The sequence below is a fragment of the Symphalangus syndactylus genome, chromosome 10 (genome assembly GCF_028878055.3).
Source record: "Symphalangus syndactylus isolate Jambi chromosome 10, NHGRI_mSymSyn1-v2.1_pri, whole genome shotgun sequence".
NCBI lineage: Eukaryota > Metazoa > Chordata > Mammalia > Primates > Hylobatidae > Symphalangus > Symphalangus syndactylus.
The window spans coordinates 124,130,865-124,153,353 of record NC_072432.2 but is presented as its reverse complement, the minus strand read 5'-3'; the positions used below and the strand labels follow the sequence as shown (position 1 = coordinate 124,153,353).

The window sequence follows — 22,489 nt, the reverse complement described above, 5'->3', positions numbered from 1 at the left end:
TTGTAATTTTTAATGTGTATTGTGACAGTAAGAAATTTTACTTCAAAATTTAAAAAAAAAATTAAAGGCTAATGGAACTCATGAATAACAAAACTTGCTTAATAAACATTAAAGTTGATTTTTTTTAAAATAAATCGTTTCAATTTGCAGAATAACCCAAGTATAATTTCTAATCACAGAAATCAGTAGTCATCTTCTCTATCCAGAAGGTTCATAAAGGTTTCATACCTATCCCTTGGGGAATTTACCTTTTCCCCTACTTCAGTTTCCTCTTCTGAAGGGGAGTTAGGAGAGATCATTCATTCATTATTAAATAATATCACTAATTCATCAAAGAAGATACTACCGTCAAGTGTCCAAAGAGAGGGAACTTACTCAATTACCGCTGGTAGGTATGATATTCTTTCTCAAACTATTAAGACATTATAATTTCATTTCCAAAAACTCAGTAAGAAATAAGAATTTTCACATGATGTCTTATATAAGAGTATGAAAAAGAAAATTTAAAGTTGCCAAAGATACTCTATATCAAAAGAGGGAAATGCTACATTCAAAAAGCAGAAGGATTTTCTACTTATAGTTAGAGAAAGATTTTTCTAAAGTAGGATCCAACTGTGCCTGCCCAAAGCTTCCAGGAGCTTCTTGGAAGTAAAAAATAATCCCTTAATATTGCCTTGAATGTGTTTAACTCTTTCAACGTTTTATACTTATCCCATGTCTTCTATTTTTCTAATGTCATCTGTTGTTTCCTGGATGTGGGGGAGGAAGTGTCATTTCCATTGTGTAGCTGAGGAAATGGAGACCCAAGGAAATTAAAGGACATGTGCAGGTTCACCAGGTGAACAACTGTAAGGAAGAACTGAAGTCCTGATTCCGTGACTCCTAGTCCAGTAGTCTCCCCTCTACCTCCCACTGCCTCACCTTCTGCAGAGTACGCATCATAGAGTCTGCTACGTGGAGTTTAGAGAAAATCCCAAATGACCTTTCTGGAAATGGCCACTTATGGCAGAACAAGCAATAATAAAAGGATATGAAGGAAACACTATTAAAACTGAAGAGAATAATATGAAATCCACTTACTATCAAAAGACAACATTACTGGAACAGAAGGGAGATTAGAGAAGACGCTAAACCAAGAGAAAGTGGCCGAGCTCCTGACCAACTTATAGGAAGGATAACTCTCCAGCTTTAAATTCCAACTACCACATTTGAATGTAAAATTATAATTTATCAACCTAAAATAGTGTTTCCAATTTAAAAACAAAACCTCCCAATGAAATAGAAAGACATCAGCAGCCTGGACAACTACTTTTTAGTATCATCTTTAAAAGTAGATAACTGACATGTTTTTACAACAGATTGACTGTAAAAACCATTTTAATTCATTTTCTAAGTGTCCAGTATGGAAATGCAAATAAAGTGAGCAAATGTTGCTTCTGAAGGGTACTTTTGAAATGGTTACAAAAAATGCTTATTCTCTAAGGGCTCCTGCAAACCACAGTATTTTACCTGAACGCTATTTGTTTGGCAGAAATGTTTGATGACTTCCAACAGAGGGGCCAACATGGCAGCTTTGCCTTCAGAAACACCATCAATCCTTTTTACGTTTTCAACCGTAGTTGGTCTGTGTTTAATAACAACAACAAAAAGGTCAAGAAACCACTGAAACAGTATCACTCCAGCAATATAGCTGATGCTCAGCTTCATAATGATTCTCTCAATAAACGTATAGTTTTTCCAACAACCAAAACAATGTATAATACAACTAATCATGTTTTATAATTTCTTTCTTTGCTTTCTACCATTTAAAGATTTGTTTTGCCCCCATCACCACAAAAACACACTGTTAACTGGTAAACAGGACATTGTCATAAAGAAACAGGTTAACATCTCATATATTCACTCTATTACTGATTTTATTATTATTTTTATTGTCACGAAAAGGAAAAATATGAGGCTCTAACGGGGAACAACTAAGAGGCTAAGAAAGTCTCATTCATTATTTTCTTCTACAAAGTGTTTATCTGTAACAGTATATCTGCCAATTCCTTCAGACTTTTAGCTCAATATTTCTTATTGTGTCCAAAATCCAAGAACCCATTCGATGCCCTCCTTCTAAAAATTTGCCGATCTAATGATTATTCTTTTTCATTAAATATCTCCTCTGGGCCAGGCATGGTGGCTCACACCTGTCATCCCAACACTTTGGGAGGCCGGGGCGGGTTGGATTGCCTGAGCTCAGGAGTTCAAGACCAGCCTGGACAACCCAGTAAAACCTCATCTCTACTAAAATACAAAAAACTAGCTGGGGGTGGTGGCGTGCACCTGTAGTCCCAGCTATTCCAGAGGCTGAGGCGGGAGAATTGCTTGAACCTGGGAGGCGGAGGTTGCAGTGAGCCGAGATCGCGCCACTGCACTCCAGCCTAGGTGACAGAGTGAGACTCCGTCACCAAAACAAAAAAAAAAAAAACCTCTATTAAAGTATGGTCTTAGAATATTTATTTTTTAACAAAAGAATTAGTGTCAGATGTAGCACTGTGTAATGTCATTAGAAATTCTGTACTCAAGTAACATCTATTGGATGCAATTTAGTGACAGAAACAATTTTTTAAAAGGAAGCAAAAGACAAATACAATTACCAAGCAACTATTCTTGGGAAATAATTTCTTCTAAATATTTAATGATCACCTCGTGTTTATGAGGCATTATGCTAGGTGCTACAGGAGACATACAAAAAGATGAGGAGCTAGTATCTTTATTCGGAGTTTAAAATCTAGAAGATATAATAATACTTGTTTACCACTAATTACAAAAAAATAAAATATAGCATTGTGTGGTAAGTGCTACAGAAGCATCTTTAGAATTCATCTGAAAGTCCTCTATGAATTCAAGAGAGAGGAATTACTTTGCTGATAAGACCATGAAAGACCTTCTCATAGTCGTTATAGTAATAAAGTGAGAAATAGTAATAAAGCGAGATCTTCAAGAATTTCTTAAAAGGAATTTTGAGGAATCAAGGAAACTACAAGGAGAAGCAACACTGTAAATAAATATATGGAAGTTGAAAACGGGTCTTCAACAAGTGATAAACAATCCAGGTAAGATAAACCATTTCAAATTCTGTAACTTAGATGGAAAAGTAAGTTTAAGTTCATAAATGGAGGGCCTTGAATTCTAAGCTAGAAAGAAACCATTTAAGCAGAAGTAAGATATGATAAAGGAAGATTTAGTTTGGTACTCATACATCGGATGAAACAGAGAGAGAGAATGAAGGGTTAATAGTTAAAAGGCTTCTGCAACAGGCCAAGGGAAAACAGTCAGAATTAACGTGGTGTCATTAAGAAGGAGGAGGAAGGCATAGACAGGCAACAAGGAACCTGTTTTACAAAAGGTATGAAAAGTATTTAAATAAGAAAAAGAGGCCAGGCACAGTGGCTCACACCTGTAGTGCCAGCACTTTGGAGACTGAGGCGGGAAGATTGCTTGAGCTTAGGAGTTCAAGACCAGCCTGGGCAATATGGCAAAACCCTGTCTCTACAACAAATACAAAAATTAGCTGAGCATGGTGGCATGTTCTGTAGTCCCAGCTACTCAGGAGGCTGAGGTGGGAGGATAGCTTGAGTCCAGGTGGTCAAGGCTGCAGTGAGCAGTGATCGCACCACTACACTCCAGCATGGGCAACACAGTGAGACATGTCTTCAGACAAAAAAAAAAAAAAATGAAGAAGAAGAAGAGGAAGAGGAAGGGGTTTTATACTGGAGGAGAGAAAATTTGGATCAGAGGTTTTAAGCATTAGGAACTTCTGACTAGGAATGTGATGGTACGATAATCAAAAATAAAGAATCCAAAAAGAGGAGTTTCAGCATTTGGATAAAATGCAGGGTGGGTAGATAAGGAGTTAGATTTTATAAATATTGAATATGATTGCTGAAAACGTAACTGGTTTTTATTTATATAGAAACACGGTACTAAAGCTTGGCAAAGAGATAAGCATCGCAGCAGGGGCAATCTGTGTCACCTCCCAGATGTGACAGTGGAAGCTATGGTCATATTATCAACTTAGATATATTTTCCAAATCTATTCTGTTAGAAGGAAATAAATGAGAACACATGCAAAATATAGTTTACCTCATTTTGGCCATATCCAGCAGTATCTTGTTTGTTGCCAGAATAGCTGGTGGAACATCCATTTTATTGGCATGTTTCTGCCTAGCTTCTACCAATTTGCCATATAACACAATCTGAACAAAAAACAAAGAAACAACACTTTTTAAAATGTACTTAAAAGATCTAGTCCTTTATTTTTAGAGCTTCAGATACCACATTTTTCCTTAGAATGAATATAAACTGAAATATAAACTCAGACTCTTAGCTTAAGAACAATTTTTAAAATACTGGCAAAATACAGAATTTCAAGCATGCATAGAATCATAACCACTCTATCATAAACTAATTACCTTTTTACAAAAGCCTTACCTGAGTCTCCTGCTCTTGTGCCGAAATAACAGGCTCTGAGGAACTGTAAGATTTTTCTGGTGACTGTACCATGATACTAAAATATTTAAAAGAAAATAAATAATAAAAGCTTTTTTTTCTCCTCATTTACTTTCTATTTCATCCTCTAAATGAGAATATCTTTCCAAATCAGTACAAACATTTATTCTCCATGATACCAGTAAGGTAATTTGTTATTTAAATGACAACAGCCTAGATTTGAAACATTTTGGAAAAAATACATTCATTATAATGGTAAAGTTAAAATTGCAATTTGAGTTCATTACAAAATTGGTGTATTTTAAAAAGAGCATTTGTCCCATTCTCTTCCTCAACCAACTGCTTTTGAAAGAAAATATTCTTTTATCCATACTGAAGATGACACGTTAATATCTTTTAACTTACTGGGATGCAACAGGTTTTAACCAAGGTTTCTTAACCTACTGGGATACAATGTATGATCCTTGCTATAACATCACAGATTTTTGGCTGGTGGGGAAGAAGAAACAAGAAGAGAACAAGAAGCATTCTTAGAAGTTAAAAATTTGATAACTAAAATTAAAATGTCACTAGGTGAGAGGGGATAAAAGTCAAGGAACACTCCAAATGAGTAAACAAACAATGAGAGATTGAAATAGGAAAAAAGAAAATTAGTAAAAGGAATACTAAAAACCAAGAAAAGAAAACAAAGACAATCACTAACACGAGGAAAAAAATACAGGTAGTGGTGGCCATAATGACACAGTTGGGTTAGTAGTATGTATATAATATTTGTGTAGTTATAATAATATAAATACAATATTATCATATTATATTAAAAATATATATAAACAAATTATTAATATGACAAAATATAATTATATTGGAGGAGGAATGAAGGCGGGGAAATCTACCATAATAGGAGATGAGTAGAAAATTTCTAAAATTGCTAAGTCAAAAAAATAGTACTCTAAGCATGTCATTCAGAAATAAGAAGGCACACGCCAGAGAAATCAGCTGGAAGATTTGAAGATGACAGCTTCTATGAATAAGAGCAAAGTGGGTTTGGGAAGAGTGTGGGCTGGTATGCTTGTCATAAGCCACTAATTTCCAATTAACTTTTTATATCAAGTATAGGTATTATTTTAAGGAAAATTTAAATATATCTTAAAATAATATTTATTCATATATAAGCACCCTGCTCACTTCTGTACACTAAGCCCACATATTTAAATTAATTTCTGGACTACTCCACAGGTATCCCAAACTCAGTATGTCTATCACTAAACCCTTGATTTTAATGAGAATCGACTTCTTCCAAATTCCTATTAATACTGATATTCTAATCTACTCTCCTGAATCACAAATATTCTTCATGACATCTAGAATAGTGAATATTTTCCAGAAGGTTTTCTGGAAAACCTCTTAAAAACCTGTCTCTGATAATCACTATCTACGGAAGCTAAAGCATTACAAAATGTATTTCTTAAATAATAATACTTGAAAAGTTAATTTACTTCTTGATCCATGAGCTACAGAATCGATGTTAAGTGAGCAGGCATGAAAACAACGTTAGTCTCCTTGTATGTCTCCATTATGGCTCTTGGTGACTAAGTGTTGTCAATGAGCAGTAACATTTTGAAAGGAATCTTTTGTCTAAGCAGGTTTCAACAATGGGCTTAAAGTATTCAGTAAACCACGCTGTAAACAGGTATCATCAAGACTTTGTTGTTACATGTATGTAGCAAAGGCAGAGTAGATATAGCATAATTCTTAAGGGTCCTAGGATTTTCAGAATGCTAAATGAGCACTGGCTTCAACTTAAAGTCACCAGCTGCATCAGCTTCTAACAAGAGAGTCAGCTTGTCCTTTGAAGCTTTGAAGCCAGGTATTGACTTCTCTCTAGCTATGAAAGTACTAGACAGCTTCTTCTGGTAGAAAGCATTTGGTCTACATTCAAAGTCTGTTAGTGCAGGTACCTTCATCGATGATCTTAGCTAGATCTTCTGGGTAACTTGCTACAGCTTCTACACCAGCACTTGCTGTTTCACTTTGCACTTTTATGTTATGGAGACGGCTTCTTTCCTTAAACCTCATGAACCAACCTCTGCTTGCCTCAAACTTTTATTCTGCAGCTTCCTCACCTCTCTCAGCTTTCAGAGAATTGAAGAGAGTTAGGGCTTTGCTCTGGATTAGGCTTTGGCTCAAGGGAATGTTGTGGCTGGTTTAATCTCCTATAAAGACCACTAAAACTTTCTCCATATCAGCAAAAAGGCTGCTTTGCTTTCTTATCATTGGTGTATTCACTGGGGTAGCATTTTTAATTTCCTTCAGGAACTTTTGCCTTTGCAAACTAACCGGTGCAAGGGGCCTAGCTTTTGGCCTATCTCAGCTTTTGACATGGCTTCCTCACTAAGCTTAATCACTTTTAGCTTTTGATTTAAATTGAGAGACATGTGAATCTTCCTTTCACTTAAACACTTAGAGATGGGCCAGGCACAGCGGCTCACACCTGTAATCCCAGCACTTTGGGAGGCCTAGGCGGGTGGATCACCTGAGGTTAGGAGTTCAAGATCCACCTGACCAACACGGCAAAAACCCGTCTCTACTAAAAATACAAAAATTAGCCAGGCATGGTGGGGGGCGCCTGTAGTCCCAGCTATTCAGGAGGCTAAGACAGGAGAGTCGCTTGAACCCGGGAGGTGAAGGCTGCAGTGAGCCGAGATTGTGCCACTGCACTCCAGCCTGAACGACAGTGAGACTCAGTCTCAAAAAAAAAAAAAAAAAAAAAAAACACTTAGAGATTATTCTAGAGTTATTAACTGGCCTAATTTCAATTTTGTTGTCTCTCAGGGAACAGGGAGGCCCGAGGAGAGGGAGAAAAACGGTGAATGGCCGGTCAAGAACTAACAAAATATAACACAAAGACATGACAACAGAACATGCTATTGGAAAATGGGGCTAATATGACCTGTTTGACGCAGGGCTGCCACAAACCTTCAATTTATAAGAAACACAATATCTGCAAATCACAATAAAGCCAGGCACAATAAAACAAAGTATGCCTGTATATATTTCATACAAAGAAAAATAAATAGTGTCTTGATGCTAGAGGTAGATAAATATAGATTTGAAAGCCAGCTCAGCCATTAGCTGTATGCTCTTGAACAAGTTTGTCAACTTCTTAACCCTTGGTATCTTCAACTATAAAATGGCGATAAATAATAACAGCTGTTAGGCTCTTGTAAGAATTAAATGAGATATCACATATAAAGTTCTTAGCGTTTAACATAATGCCTGACAAACAGTAATATCCAAGAAGTGTTAGCTATTAAATTAACATTATTATTTCATAGCTCACTTTGATCATTCTAATACTGAAGAGCTTATGTTTTAAATTTAACTTCCTTTTGCCAATGAAATAGCCCAATATCTGACAGTTCTTTCTCTTTAGAAAAAAAAGTATTCATAAAGTAAGTATAGAACATAGAAATATGGCACTCTGTACCTTTTTTTAGAAATGTTACTCCCAGAAGAAATCTTTTCACATGGTTTATAAGAATATAACTTCTCCAAGTTAGACTGCATTTAAACATATAAAGGTCCGTTAAAAAAAAAGTTTCAAAAAACTTTTAAATGTGAAGAAAATAAGACACAAAAATCTCAAAATCACAATTTTTTCTTTGCCTAATCAAGCCGTCAAATAAATCACCTGAAAATAACCTCCTAAATTATCAGTTTCTAAAGTTCCAAAGGTAGTTAGAAACGCATTCCAATGTCTTATCCCTCCCAAAACTACAGAAAATAAATCATCAAAAGAATGCTCTAAGATACAGCAAATGCCAAAGTTATAAAAACAATTCAATTACATTCTGCATACTTCAATAAAGCAGAAAAGGTTCACCAGAAAATGTAATTCACTATGCTTGCCTATTATTCCAGCATTCTAATTAGCTGAAGTCTGCCAGTGAATTAGTATTTAATCTGTAATAGTTATCTAAGATCTTAGATCAAAAAAAGCAAGAAAGTATGTGAGTGTGTGTGTATGTGTGTGAGACAGAGAGAGAGAAAGAATGTATGTGTGTGTGTGTGTGTCTTTAATAAAACACTTAGGAATCAATTTTTTGATCAACTATAAGTATTATAACATGTGAATACTCTAAGCCAAATGAGTTAGAAGATAGGTTTAAAAGAACCCAAATTAATTCCTTTCTCAAATACCTCCAGTTCTTTATTAGCCCCAGAAATTATATACCATACATTTTAGTCTGTTCACATCAATTCCCTTGCCAAATTTTATGCTTTGTTATATATGCCATTTTCTCTTTAATTGGAAAGGAATTAAAATATAAAATTTTAAACAGAATTTGAATCAATAAAGAATGAAATAAATCAGAACAATTTCTTGAAAACAAACCTTCTTCTCTGTAGTTAATTCAACTGGTACTTGATTATAACAATGCTCTTTGGTGCCTGAAGAGACAGTTTTCAAGCTGAAAAATAATAAAATGTATTTCAAATGTTAAGATGCAAGTATCTAAATTCATGAATCATGATACTCCACTCTCAGAAAGATGAATAAGATATTACCCTTTTAGAACCGGTGATTTTTAAAACTGATTTTTTTTTCCAGAAAAAGCTCTGGAAGCTTTAAGATGCTTGAAAAAAAAAACTCACAAGTGATAAATCGCACGTAAAGGTACAAAAAAGTAAGCAACAAATGTATTCCCTTTCCACTTCTACACACGAGAAGTAAATACGATATATGGATTCCTCAGCATTGATTTCAATACTGCTTCTTTAATCAATGAGAAAGAAGTTTTCTAAATACCATGGTCAGCTACTTCCCATCAACCAAGAAAATGTTCTGGCTGGGAGTGGTGGATCATGCCTCTAATCCCAGTAGTTTGGGAGGCTGAGGCAGGAAGATCACTTGAGCTCAGGAGTTCAAGACCAGCCTAGGAAGCACAAGGAGACCTTGTCTCTATACAAAAAATTAAAATATATTAGCTGGGCATAGTAGTGCATGTCTATGAGCTACTCAGGTGGCTGAGGATTACTTGGGCCCACAAGATCGAGGCTGCAGTGAGCTATGATCGCACCACTGCACTCCAGCTTGAGCGACAGAGAGACTCTGTCTCTTAAAAAAGAAAAGTGCTCTATGACTTACCCTTTCCTCACAGATCCCTTCCCCCAAACTGACTAAAATAGGCATACAAAAATAAACAGGTAATTCATTTTACTTGTGAGAGGCCTATAAACTGGTATAATCTGAATCACATAAATAGCAACAAAAAACCCAGAAGTTACAAGAAAAAAACTGAAAAATGAACCTAGGCAGAAGAAATTTCTTTGGACACAATTCTTCATTAGCTTGAAGGATGAGGCTCTGAGATTCTGTATTAGCTTTATGAAGCCAATTTCTACCCTATTAAAAGCAAAAAGGATCTTTTAATACAGAGTGGGAAACAAAATTAAGTTAAACAGGCAGACTCCTACACTGTTTACCTTTTTCGTAAGGGTGCAAATCTTCACAAATTTGTTATACCTAGAAACTTCTTCCAAGAATCCCTCAATGATGAGCTGACGGGAAAAAGCCTTCCACCAACTCTCTGTTTGATCCTTGCCAGTGCCAAATAAACTGTGCCTGCGATATTGATCGGCAAGACGCTGAGAATTCTGAAATTAGGAATAAAATCAGTATCTAAAAATGCTACTTTAAACATATAGGTTAAGTAAAACACAGACTTGTCTACTGATTCTTTGGATTTACACTAAATTTCAACTTTAATCAATGTTGACCAGGTTGGCCTCGAACATGTAGCCTCGCCTCCCCAAGTGCAAGGGCAACCAGCCTGAGCCACAGCGGCTCCCTCAACTTTAAAAACCTACAAAAATGTTATACCCATCGTGCTCATTCTGAACACTCAACTCACAAATAAATACATTATCAAAATAATGTTCCTTTTGTGTCTTAAATAATGGCAGGAAATTTCACATAAAATTCAGATGCATTTCCCAATGTATAGGTTTGGATATGTGTTTGGAACACTTAGCTTTTGTTATTTAGACCTCTTAGCAAACTCACATTATTGTTTGAAACAGTGATCAAAATCCTACAGCTCGAGACTAGAACCATGAGAATTATATAAAATGCAATGTGTCATGCCTGTAATCCCAGCACTTTCGGAGGCCAAGGCGGGTGGATCACGAGGTCAGGAGATCGAGACCATTGTGGCTAACATGGTGAAACCCCGTCTCTACTAAAAATGCAAAAAATTAGCCGGGTGTTGTGACGGGCACCTATGGTCCCAGCTACTCGGGAGGCTGACGCAGAAGGATGGCGTGAATCTGGGAGGCGGAGCTTGCAGTGAGCCGAGATCACGCCACTGCACTCCAGCCTGGGCGACAGAGCGAGACTCCATCTCAAAAAAAAAAAAAAAAAAAAACCCCAATGCGAAACAATAGCTACTCATCCATGAGTGCATTGCAACAACTCACAGCTTCCAATGCATTTTTGTTTTCGCTGTGCTTTTGCACATGGTACATTGCAAAGTTTACTTAATCATTTATAATTTAGCTGCTTCACTGAGATATACCAGGTGCATGCTAAACAGCTGATGGTTTTGAGGTATGTTTTCCTAAGTGAAGGGAGAATTCCTATGGGAGGCCTTCACAGCCATCAAGTTCTAGAAATGTTAAGAAAGCTAGTCTGTCATATGCAATTCTGTTGTTCTCTAACAGAGAGGACTCTCCTGCTTTCACTCCCTATAAAAGTACTTTTTCATTCACTTTGTCCTTTTACTGCCTCTTTCATTCATCCTACACATTTAAATACTACTTTTAAACATATATAGTATATGGGCCAGGCACAGTGGTTCATGCTAGTAATCCCAACACTTTGGGAGGATCGCTTAAGCCCAGGAGCTTAAGACCATCCTGGGCAACACAGTGAGACCCACATAGTGTGGTGGTGTGTACCTGTTGTCCCAGCTACTCAGGAGGCTGAAGCAGGAGCTGAGGCAGGAGAATCGTTCGAGCTCAGGAGATCAAGACTGCAGTGAGCTATGATGACACCACTGCACTCCAGACTGAGCAACGGAGTGAGACCCTATCTCAAAAACAAAACAAAACAAAAAAACAAAGAAGTATTTGATGTTATGGGTCAACCTAGAGCTTTATGAAAAGTTACTCTTATTTAATATATTTGTGGTGAATGTGGCTGATTGTAATTCAAGGGTCATTCTAACTTCCATCTACTATGAATTCTTCCACTGCAGAATCTGGGACAATACAAATACTAGTTCTCAAACTGCCTTTCAGCTAGGGTTCTGGGTTCTGTATATTTGCATGACAGGTATAAGCAGGAAGTGAAGCCAAGGCTACTCCTCTGCTGTTTCTGCTGGCATGCATGATTGTGGAGGTATTTAATGTTTATAAGAAAGTATTAGCAAAGAACCCAGCATACAATGACAAGCTTCATAAGTATCAACAGGCATCCGTTTTGTGGTTACAAATTATAGCAGGCTCACGTTGGTTTGCAGAGCATGCAAAGGTAGAAGCTTCCTGATTATTACAGCTTCCTACTCAATGTAGTCTGGGGTTAGGTGCTGTAGTGGAAGCTTCCCAAGTTGACACATGGCTTCTTGATCACAGAAGAGGCCACAGCTCCCTTGGTGAACTATTTTGCAGTGGAACCTTGTCAACAATATTATAAGCCATTTAATACCTAGTAATAAATACCTTTCTGCTTAAATTCACTAGAATGATTATGAGCAATTTAAATTTCTATATAACAATGCAGTATAAAATTATAGAAAAAGGCAGATTATAACTCAACATTTTTACATTTCATATATATCCTAATGAAGGTTTAATAATCGATTAAAAATCCAGGGATCAAAATTAAAAGAATATATAAAATGAGTTGCAGCAAACTTAACTGAGGCAACTATAGGGCTCTCTATTACAAATGTATTGGTTTTACTGAATTGATGAAAACATTAGGATTACAGGTTTATCTTTTGGAATATTAAAAATGCAAATACAAGCCTTCTAAAACAGAACAAGAACGACATACTTCAATGTAAAGATACACTGCTTTAATATTTGAGAATCTTCCCAAGTATATGACTGAAAACAAAAATAAATCACATCATAAATATTAATATGCTTATGTGATTTACTATTTCTAAGGTATAGATTTGCCAAAAAATAGGCTAAATAAGGGTGATCTTTCACAAAAAGGAAGCTAGGATGAAATTAGGTAAAGCAGGGTAAGTTCCCAACGGAGACAATAGAGCAGTGCCTATATATTGGACTTAAAATATAGGCTTCTGATAGGCATAGTTAAGAGAATCTGTACCATGCTCTCTTAAATCTTAACAATAAAAATAGAATAGAATTTTTTAATAGCTAAGGAATGAATTTTAGTGTCCTGATGATTATATTTACTAAAATATGATCAGAACAAGATTTAGGGAAATATAAACACCCAGGTACAATGTGGCACCTTCTTCCTTGTTAACAAGTCTTGTCTGTGCTAACCCTGACTTAGGGTTGATTTGAGTAGAATGTTTAAAAGTCAAACATACGTAGCATAAACAAGTCTAGAGATCAAATGTATGACATGAGAATTACAGTTAATACCACTGTACTGTATGTGAGATTCCTGTTAAATGAGTAGATTTCAGCTGCTTTTGCCACAAAAACAAAAAAATGGTTAACAATATAAGATGATGGATATGTTAATTAGTTTCATTATAGTAATCATTTTACTATAGGTGACCCATAACATCAAATTGTATACTTTAAATATACATAATATAATTTATTTTTATAAGTAAAATAAGATACCATAGAATTTCAGAGCTGGAGGGAATGTTGGAGCTCTTTGATCTATCTTAGTCATCTTTACCCATATTGTTAACAAATTATCAGAGGTTCAAAGATGTTAAATGGTAGCCTAATGTCTCACTGTGTAGCCGTACTAAACCTAGGACTAGAACACAGGCCTCCAGATAACTAGTTCTAATTTTTTTTTTTTGAGACAGGGTATCTCTTTGTCACCCAAGCTGGAGTGCAGAGGTGTCATCATAGCTCACCGTAGCCTCAATCTCCTGGACTCAAGGATCCTCCCACCTCAGCGTCCCAAGCAGCTGAGACTACAGGTGTATTCCACCATGCCGGCTAATATTTTTAAAACTTTTTTGTAGAGGTGGGGTCTCGCTATGTTGCCTAGACTCGTCTGGAACTCTTGGGGTTGAGAGATCCTTGTGCCTCAGTCTCCCAAAGTGCTGGAATTACAGGCATAAATGCTAATTTTTTTCTTATTATACCACACGCATGCACAAGTACTCACATGCACCCCCCCACAAACACACCCAATATACATACATGTGGGGGCTCTTAAGCTACACTACCTGCCTTCCAGTCATAGCTCTGGCAAGTTACTTATCTTCTATTTCCTCATCTAATATGCAGGTATATTCATTTTCATCTCTTGAGGATGCTGTGAAGATTAAGTCCATAACCAGGACAAAGCCCCTGGCTCCGTAATATTAATCTGCTTTTTATTAGTTAACAGCTGATCCTTTAACTCAACCTGAATTTCTTAATCTAAGAGTAAAAAGCATGACTTGGTATCTAGTTGGGTTTCCTTCCCTGGAACACTTGTTAATGGTATTCTACATCTGCTAGGGATTACCTTGGCAGTAGATTTTATTGCTTGCAAACTAATAACACCAAGGGTATTAAGTTCCCTAACTAGAATCACTAGCTCTCTAAACACTAAAAATTAACTCTTCTGGCTTTTCCTTTCATAAGCATAAAAAAACCATTTATTAGTATGAAACAATGAGGTTTTACCTGATCAGTAGGGATTAACTGTCCCTTCCCCTCATGATCAATAACTATGAAAACTGTGTACTATGTGAATAAATTTACATTGTCTTGTTTCCATGGCAATCACCATGAAGAGGATGATATACCTTTGCTTTAAAACAGAGTATCTTTGTTTTAAAGGAATCATATTCCCTTTTCAACTAGGAATCCAAACTAAAAAAAGTAACATTAAAAAAAACAGAATTAAAACAGAGTACAGTAAGAATTTTCAACAACAAATGCTTAATGATTTCTCACTCTGAACAAGGCCTCCTCTGTTAATTGCTTAAGTGTTTAGTTAACTTAGTTTTGTAGGTTGTCCACTGATAGAGTAAAAACTGCCTATGATGAGAAAGCTGCTATACAGAACACAGCTTAGGGATTTGGGCATTCATTCATTCATTCATTCATTCATTCAAGACAGGGTATTGCTCTGTCACCCAGGCTGGAGTGCAGTGGTGTGATCATGGCTCACTGCAGTCCTGAATTCCTAGATTCAATCGATCCTCCCACCTCAACCTCCCACAAGGAGGACTACACGCACACATATCACCACTCGGCTAATTTAAAAAATTTTTTTTGTAGAGACGGAGTCTCGCTATGTTGCCCAGGCTCATCTTGAACTCCCGGTCTCGGGCAATCCCCCCACCTCGGCTTCCCAAAAGTGCTGAAATTACAGGTGTGAGCTACCATGTCCATTGGGCATAAAAATACAAATTTAAAACTGCATGTGACAGCACAACAAATAGAAAAGACACTAGACAAGCAGGCAGGAAAGCCATTTGCTCATCCTGACTCTGGCACAAAGTAACAGTATGACCTAGGGCAGGTCATTCAGCTTTCAGTGTAACTCAATCTCAACTACAGTAAAATAAGGCAATAGGATTAAATAGTCTTTTTGCCAGTGTTAGCTCTAAGCAGGTATACTTCTGTGGGATGCCATCTCAAAAAGAGAAATTTTCAGGCTGGCACAGTGGCTCAGGCCTGTAATCCCAATATCTGGGGAAGCCAAGGTGGGCGGATCACTTGAGGCCAGGGGTTCAAGACCAGCCTGGGAAACATAGGGAGACCCTGTCTCCACAAAAAAGTTAGCTGGGCATGGTGGCATGCACCTGTAGTGCCACGTACTCAGGAGGCCAAGGAGGTAGGATCGCTTGAACTGGAAACTTTGAGGCTGCTGTGACCTATCATCATGCCACTGTATTCCAGAGCCTGGGTGACGTATCTCATTCTTTCCCTTTATAAACCAGGTGGAAAAATAAGGGTCACCAAAACTGACATATCATGGAATGTGGAAATCTAACTGATCGGTAAGTGTTAGAATAAAGAGAACTGACTGGCCAGGGTACATGACCCAACATATCAGTTTCCGGTAAAAACAAAGTCTTTACACCAGTATCTGACAGAGAAAAAAAGAAAAAAAGAGAGAAGGGAAGGGAAGGGAAGGGAAGGGAAGGGAAGGGAAGGGAAGGGAAGGGAAGGGAAGGGAAGGGGGGAAGGGAAGGGAAGGGAAGGGAAGGGAAGGGAAGGGAAGGGAAGGGAAGGGAAGACTTGCCACTTCTTCATACTAACTTCTTTAAAAGTCACAATTGCTTTTTGTACTGCGAATGCCACATTCTTCTCCACCCTTCTTCCCTCATTCCTTCTCTGAATGAATGTCCAAATCCACAGAATCACACCAAAATCTACCATATATTCCACAAAAATAGGAAGTTCTAGTGATACCTTCACAAAGACTCCTCTAATTTCTCTAAACACTCTCTCCCTTCAGAACTTCAATAGCATTTATATGTATTCACATGTCCCTTATCTCATTCTCTGCTACATTACACTCATTTCTTCTTAAGTAACATCTTCCATAATAGGTGATGCGTCTCATCTAATTTAGCTTTGAATCCCCCCCACAAAATGCAATACAGTGCCTTATACAAAAATACATGTTTAATAACTAGTGGAAAAAATAGCCATAAACTCCAACTCAAGAAATTTTAAACTCAGCCTGGCACAGTGACTCTTGGTGCTTTGGGAGGCCAAGGGTGGGGGGTATCACTTGAGCCCTGGAGTTTGAGACAGGCAGGGCAACATGGGGAGACCCCGTACCTACAAAAAAAGATAAAAAATAAAAAAAATAGCTGGGTGTGGTGGCACCTGTGATCCCAGCTACTCTGGAGGCTGAGGTGGGAGGACTGCTTGAACCCAGGAGTTCAAGGCTGCAGCAAGCTATGATCACACCACTGCATTCCAGCCTGAGCAACTCCTGAGTTCTTAAACTACAAAAAGCCCATTGCTATTGTTAAAAACACTTTAACTTTTTTTTTTCGCAGGGGGAGGAGGACGGGGGTGCTTTTTCCCAGTCCCTACAGGCTAAAGAAGCTCACAGCTGTAACTTTAGAGCTTCAGAAAGTCATTGTGAACTATAATTCTATGTGCAAAATAAAACCAAAAGATATAGTGATAATTATCTCTAGGAATATATTTCATTCAGATGAAATAGCTTGTCTAGAAAACAGGATGGATAATCTTCTCCCGTTAGTTTGAAAATTACAAAAGTGATTAAAACTACCAATAGTTTCAACAAATGTCTATAGTCAAATCATGTATTATCAAAACTACCGTCTAATTCTAGTGCCACGACAAGATTTGGCATTCTGCTAATGTGATCAGAAGAGAATTTTCACTTAATCTCTCAGTTATGCAAATTAATGAGTGTGTTTTTATTTTCTAATCTATAAAATTAAGGTCATTGCATATCTTATCACATATTTATACAGAATGTTTAAAGATTTTTATATAGTAAGTTGTTTAGACAGCTAAAACAAAGTTCCTTAAGTAATACCTTTACTGTTTAATTTCTAATCAAACTTGCAGGTTCAAAACAAAATTTTAAACTCTATTCACGAACCCCTAGATAGGCTACATAACTGTTTTTACTATTTAGAAAAATCTTGTGTAAGAGAGAATTATATGCTGCTACTATATGTTACATACATTATCTCTTTAAACTCCAATTATTCCCAGTTTAAAATGTTTATTTTACAGCTCAAAATCATGTACAAAGATATTAATTTTTCCTAAGTTGGTTAAAGGGAACATTTTACTAAATTCTCAAAGGAACTATAATGATAATTTTTAAAACAATATCCCAGGATACCAAGATCACTGAAATGGGGAGAAAAAAAACATTGCCTTATTTTCATTGCATTTAGTGTCTACAGATTTTCATTCAGTGGTACCTTCAGAAAAGTTTTACTTTTATCTAGCAAGGGTAGTATAATATTTCACAAAGGATAAACTTCTTAATTTGAGGACTCCCAGAAGAGACTGTGAGTGTAAGTGGTCTGATTTGGCTTTTTAATAGGTGAAATCTGATCTCTCTTGTGGCCAGTTCAAGTTTGTCAAGGAGCCTACTTAGACCTATTTGTTGATACTGGATATGGCTAGATTACACCAAATTAAAACAAGAATAATTTTTATAAATTATACATTCAACTGGGATACACAGGTTTTGAAGGTGATAGAGACAGAATACATTTTCATAGATCTCAATTATATTGAAGCTGTCGCTTACAACTAAAATTCTTGTTATAAAAAATACAGTTTCACTCACAACACCTAAAACAGTTCCTTAGGCAACACTTCTACTATTAAATTTCTTATCCAACTTGTGATTTACAAACAAAATTTTAAACTCCATTTAGAATCTAAAAACATCAGTACACTAAGTTTTCAATATATTTCATTAAAAATATTTCACAACTAATTTAATAAATATGTTCCTTTTTTTTTTTTTGAGACAGAGTCTTGCTCTGTTGCCCAGGCTGGAGTGCAGTGGCACAATCTCGGCTCACCGCAAGCTCCGCCTCCCAGGTTCACGCCATTCTTCTGCCTCAGCCTCCAATATGTTCCTCTCTAAAAATACAAACTCAGAAAGTATTTACATGAAGCATTCGAGTATTTCACAAATAAATGCTTACCTATTCTACATTCAAAATGAGAATTTTAATCTCTATTTTAAAGTATATTTTAATAAATATGCATATTTGCAAAGTATCCTATCTCTCGCTCGTGATCTATTCAGCCAATATCAGTGTGTAATATTTAGCTTTGCTTTATAGACTTCTAAATCAGGGGAAAAAAAATCATATAAAGGAAAGGACTATAGAACAAGCTCTTGGACTGCAAGGGTCCTATCTTGTTCACATTTGTACCCGTGGTTGTTTAGAAGAATACTGGAACATCAATCACTCCAAAAAAATGTAGCTGAATTTAATTGATTATTTATTCATTAGGAAAGGCAAAAACCACAATTTTCTTATAACCTTAAATACTTCTGATAGGAAACAGAAGGAAAAATAAATATGTCCCAAATATTGTTACTGAAATTAGACATTTAAAAAATAATCCCTATAACTAAAGTTTTCCTTGAAGAATTTAAGAGTTTCCTGGACAGAAGGACAATCTTGTTCTACCTGTCCCTTGACACAATGAAAGTTAACTTTTCCTAATTATCCTAAGCAAGACTAGTCTAGGGATTCACCCAAATGCAATGTGATAAACTAACACAGTGCTTCCAGACGGAGCTGCAGAGCTGAACATCGGCTTGGAACATGAAAACAGCAGAAGATGCCATAAACACAGGTTTTATCCAAAGTAATGAATGTAGTATTTACCTGGAACTTAGTAGGACTCTATTGAGTTCCTAGTCACCCATCTGAAGTCAAAGTTACAATCATAATACTGCAAATCTCTGAAGAAAAGTGTAACAGAAGTAAAGGAAGATCTATGAAGGGAATTCACAGATATACTTACAGATCCTCGGAGAAATAAAATTGGAAGCCCAATTCCAAATTTTCCCCCTAAGATGTCCACAGCAGACAAAAGCTGAAATGCTTGCGGACCAAAGTCCCAGGATGTATCCTCTGAGTCATCCGTGGAATAGCAATGATCCAATCTAAATAAAAATAATAACATTTGAAGAAAGCTTAGCCAAGGCATGTATCTTTAGAAATCAAAAGATTTGGCATAACAATTAGCCAAGTAAAAAATATCTCAAATGTGCCAACTACTTCAGAAGCTACGAATAAAGTTCATTATACCTGAGTATGTAAAGTATCTAAAATATGAAAAATAAACTATTATAGCATAACAGATACTTTATGTTGATGGTTCTCAATCCTAGTGCCCTAGAAGCAAGTTTCATGGGAGGCGCCTCAGACTACAGAAAGGAATAATGTTAATAATAGGACAAGCAAGCAGAGTTGCTGTATTGATAGCTAGAACAGCTCCACTTACTTGACCAATTATATAAATATTGGAGTTTAGTGTTAAAGGTGTGTTGCAAAAAAAGATTTGTTGCAAAAAAAAAAAAAAGCCTTTCAGCATAGAAAAAACACATCTCAGTTGCTGCCTCTTTCTTCTGCCACTCCTGGTCCTGTTTAGGGGCTCACTCATTCGGGGCAGACCTGGTAACTCTTTTGTGAAGCAGCAGCTGAGGAGGCTGCCAAACTCACCAGGGTCCACAGAAAGCCCAAGGAAGGAGTCAAGACTGAGAACAAGGAAAATGTTCATTTGAAGGTTCATCTTAAACTGTGGTGCAGTTTAAGATGAAGAGCCACGCACCACACCACTTAGTAAACCAATGAAAGCCTATCGTAAGGGACACGGTTTGTCAATGAGGCAAATCAGGTTTCAATTTGACAGGCAGCCAATCAATGAACCAGACACATCTGCACATTTGGAAGTGAGGCTTAAGATAAAACTGATGTGTTCCAGCAGCTGATATGGAGATATCTACTAAAAGGGGGACCTGCTACTTTACTGCAGAACTCTACTCTTCCAGACCAAGAATACAGTCTCAATTAGAAAGCTACAATTTGGCCAGGCGCAGTGGCTCACACCTGTAATCCCAGCACTTTGGGAGGCCGAGGCGGGTGGATCACTTGAGGTCAGGCGTTCAAGACCAGCCTGGCCACCACAGTGAAAACCCATCTCTAGTAAAAATACAAAAATTAGCCGAGTATGGTGGCATGCACCTGTAATCCCAGCTACTCAGAAGGCTGAGGCAGGAGAATGGCTTTAACATGAGAGGCAGAGGTTGCAGTGAGCCGAGATTGGGCCACTACTACACTCCAGCCTGGGTGACGAGAGCAAAACCGTCTCAAAAAAAAAAGAAAGTTGCAATTTGGTTCCACCATATCCTGACTACACAGTTTTCTCTATTCTTTCATTTTCCCCTTCCTCAGTCTTTTATTGCACAGAAAGTAACTGGTGTATGTCCACAGGCATATTGCTTTTCTTTTCTTTCTTTTTTTAACTAAATGGCCAATAATATGTTTAGATTGACCTCAATGGAGATAGGGTGGGGAAAAGAAGCACTGGTTCTGTGAAAAGACTCCCTTTGTCCCCTAGTGGCCTGCTCATTCAGCTCTTATCTTTATACTCCAGGATGTTATTATGCTGTCACGGTTTTAGCAAAAAACAATATAAAAATCCTTGCATACCTTGTTCAATTAGATAATTTTAATGTTTTTCATTTATCACTGTAAAACCAAGGACAATTTTACAGCTGTTTTTATGTAGCTGTTACTTGTGGGGCAATCTGTCTTTAAGTAGAAATAAATTACTCTAGTAATACAACTCCAAAATAGTTTTCCCTTAGTCAAGTGTCTTGTTTAAATAAACTTCTTATTTAAAATGAAAAAAAAAAACCCCCAAATCCTATGCTATAAATTGTTAAATGCTAATGACTGTAAAATATGACACAAAGATTATAAACCTTTCATTTGAGTAGATTTAGAAGTTAAATTCCTAAGTCAACCTTTGGGTAGATCTAAAATTATCATAAATTCAAATGAGAATTATTTAAGTAGGTTGAGAACAAAAGGACTCATTAAAGAAAATCTACTATAGAGTTCAACTATCTAATTCAATTGCTTTCCTCAGAGTAAGTATATTTGAAATAGCAATAAGAATGCATTCAATATTCCAAATATAATAATGTTTGGGAAAAAAACTATGCTTAGGTTTATTCTCCTAATCTCTTTAGTGAGATGCTTAGCTGATTACTTTTCTTTTCTATTATGAGTATTTCAAGCTATCAAACTCCCACAAAGTACTATTCATGTTGCCTCTTACCAGTTTTGTTGTTGTTGTTGTTGTTAAAATTTTGTAGAGATGGGGTCTCATTATGTTGCCCAGACTGGTCTTGAACTCCTGGCCTCAACTGATCCTCTCTCCTCAGTCTCCCAAAGAGCTACAATGACAGGTGTGAGCCACTGGGCCCTCTTACTAGTTTTTTGTTTTTGTTTTTGAGACAGAGTGTCGCTCTATCGCCAGGCTGGAGTGCAGTGGTCCAATCTCGGCTCATGGAAACCTCCGTCTCCCAGGTTCAGGCGATTCTCCTGCCTCAGCCTCCCAAGTAGCTGGGACTACAGGCACATGCCACCATGCCCAGCTAATTTTTGTATTTTTAGTAGAGACGGGGTTTCACCATGTTGGCCAGGATGGTTTCGATCTCTTGACCTCGTGATCCCCCAGCCTCGGCTTCCCAAAGTGCTGGGATTATAGGCGTGAGCCAACGTATCTAGCCTCTTACCAGTTTTAATGTATATCATTGTAACTATCCCTAAGTTCTAAAAGTGTTAATGCATATTAATGTAGTTATCTGTAGGTTTAAATTTTCTTTTAATTTCCAGTTTCTTTCTTTGAATATGAATTAAGTGTTATTTTTAATTTCCAAATGCATGAGAATTTTGTTGTTTATCCCCTTATTTATTTCTAACTCAAGTGCATTATGGTCAGAAAGTGTGGTGAGAAAACTTCCAAATTCATTGAAGAATTTTGAGACAAGCTAGTCTAGTACAGGGTCAGAAAACACTTTCTATAAAGGACCAGATAGTAAGTATTTCAGGCTTTATGGGCCATGATAGGCTTTGTGCCAACTACTTAACTCAAGCAGCCCTACATAACACATAAACAAAAGGCATGGCTCTGTTCTGAGAAAACTTTATTTACAAAAACATTAGTCAAGCGTGATGGCTCATGCCTATAATCACAGCACTTTAGGAGGCTGAGGTAGGAGGACTGATTGAGGGAAGGAGTTTGAAAACCAGCCTGGGCAACATACTGAGACTCT

General features: G+C 36.9%; 1 protein-coding gene across 5 annotated transcripts in view; it reads right to left on the bottom strand.

Annotated features, from left to right (window-relative positions):
* The window catches only part of WRN (WRN RecQ like helicase), a 146,724-nt gene that overhangs the window by 28,387 nt on the left and 95,848 nt on the right, over positions 1-22,489 (bottom strand). For all 5 annotated transcript variants that reach the window (XM_055295908.2, XM_063610892.1, XM_063610894.1 and 2 more), the window contains 8 exons: positions 19,165-19,306; positions 9,982-10,152; positions 9,807-9,901; positions 8,891-8,966; positions 7,982-8,055; positions 4,477-4,552; positions 4,129-4,241; positions 1,510-1,624 (listed from right to left, as the gene is read on the bottom strand). In XM_055295908.2, coding sequence (XP_055151883.2) covers positions 1,510-1,624; positions 4,129-4,241; positions 4,477-4,552; positions 7,982-8,055; positions 8,891-8,966; positions 9,807-9,901; positions 9,982-10,152; positions 19,165-19,306 — 862 coding nt within the window. The remainder of the gene's footprint in view (positions 1-1,509; positions 1,625-4,128; positions 4,242-4,476; positions 4,553-7,981; positions 8,056-8,890; positions 8,967-9,806; positions 9,902-9,981; positions 10,153-19,164; positions 19,307-22,489) is intronic.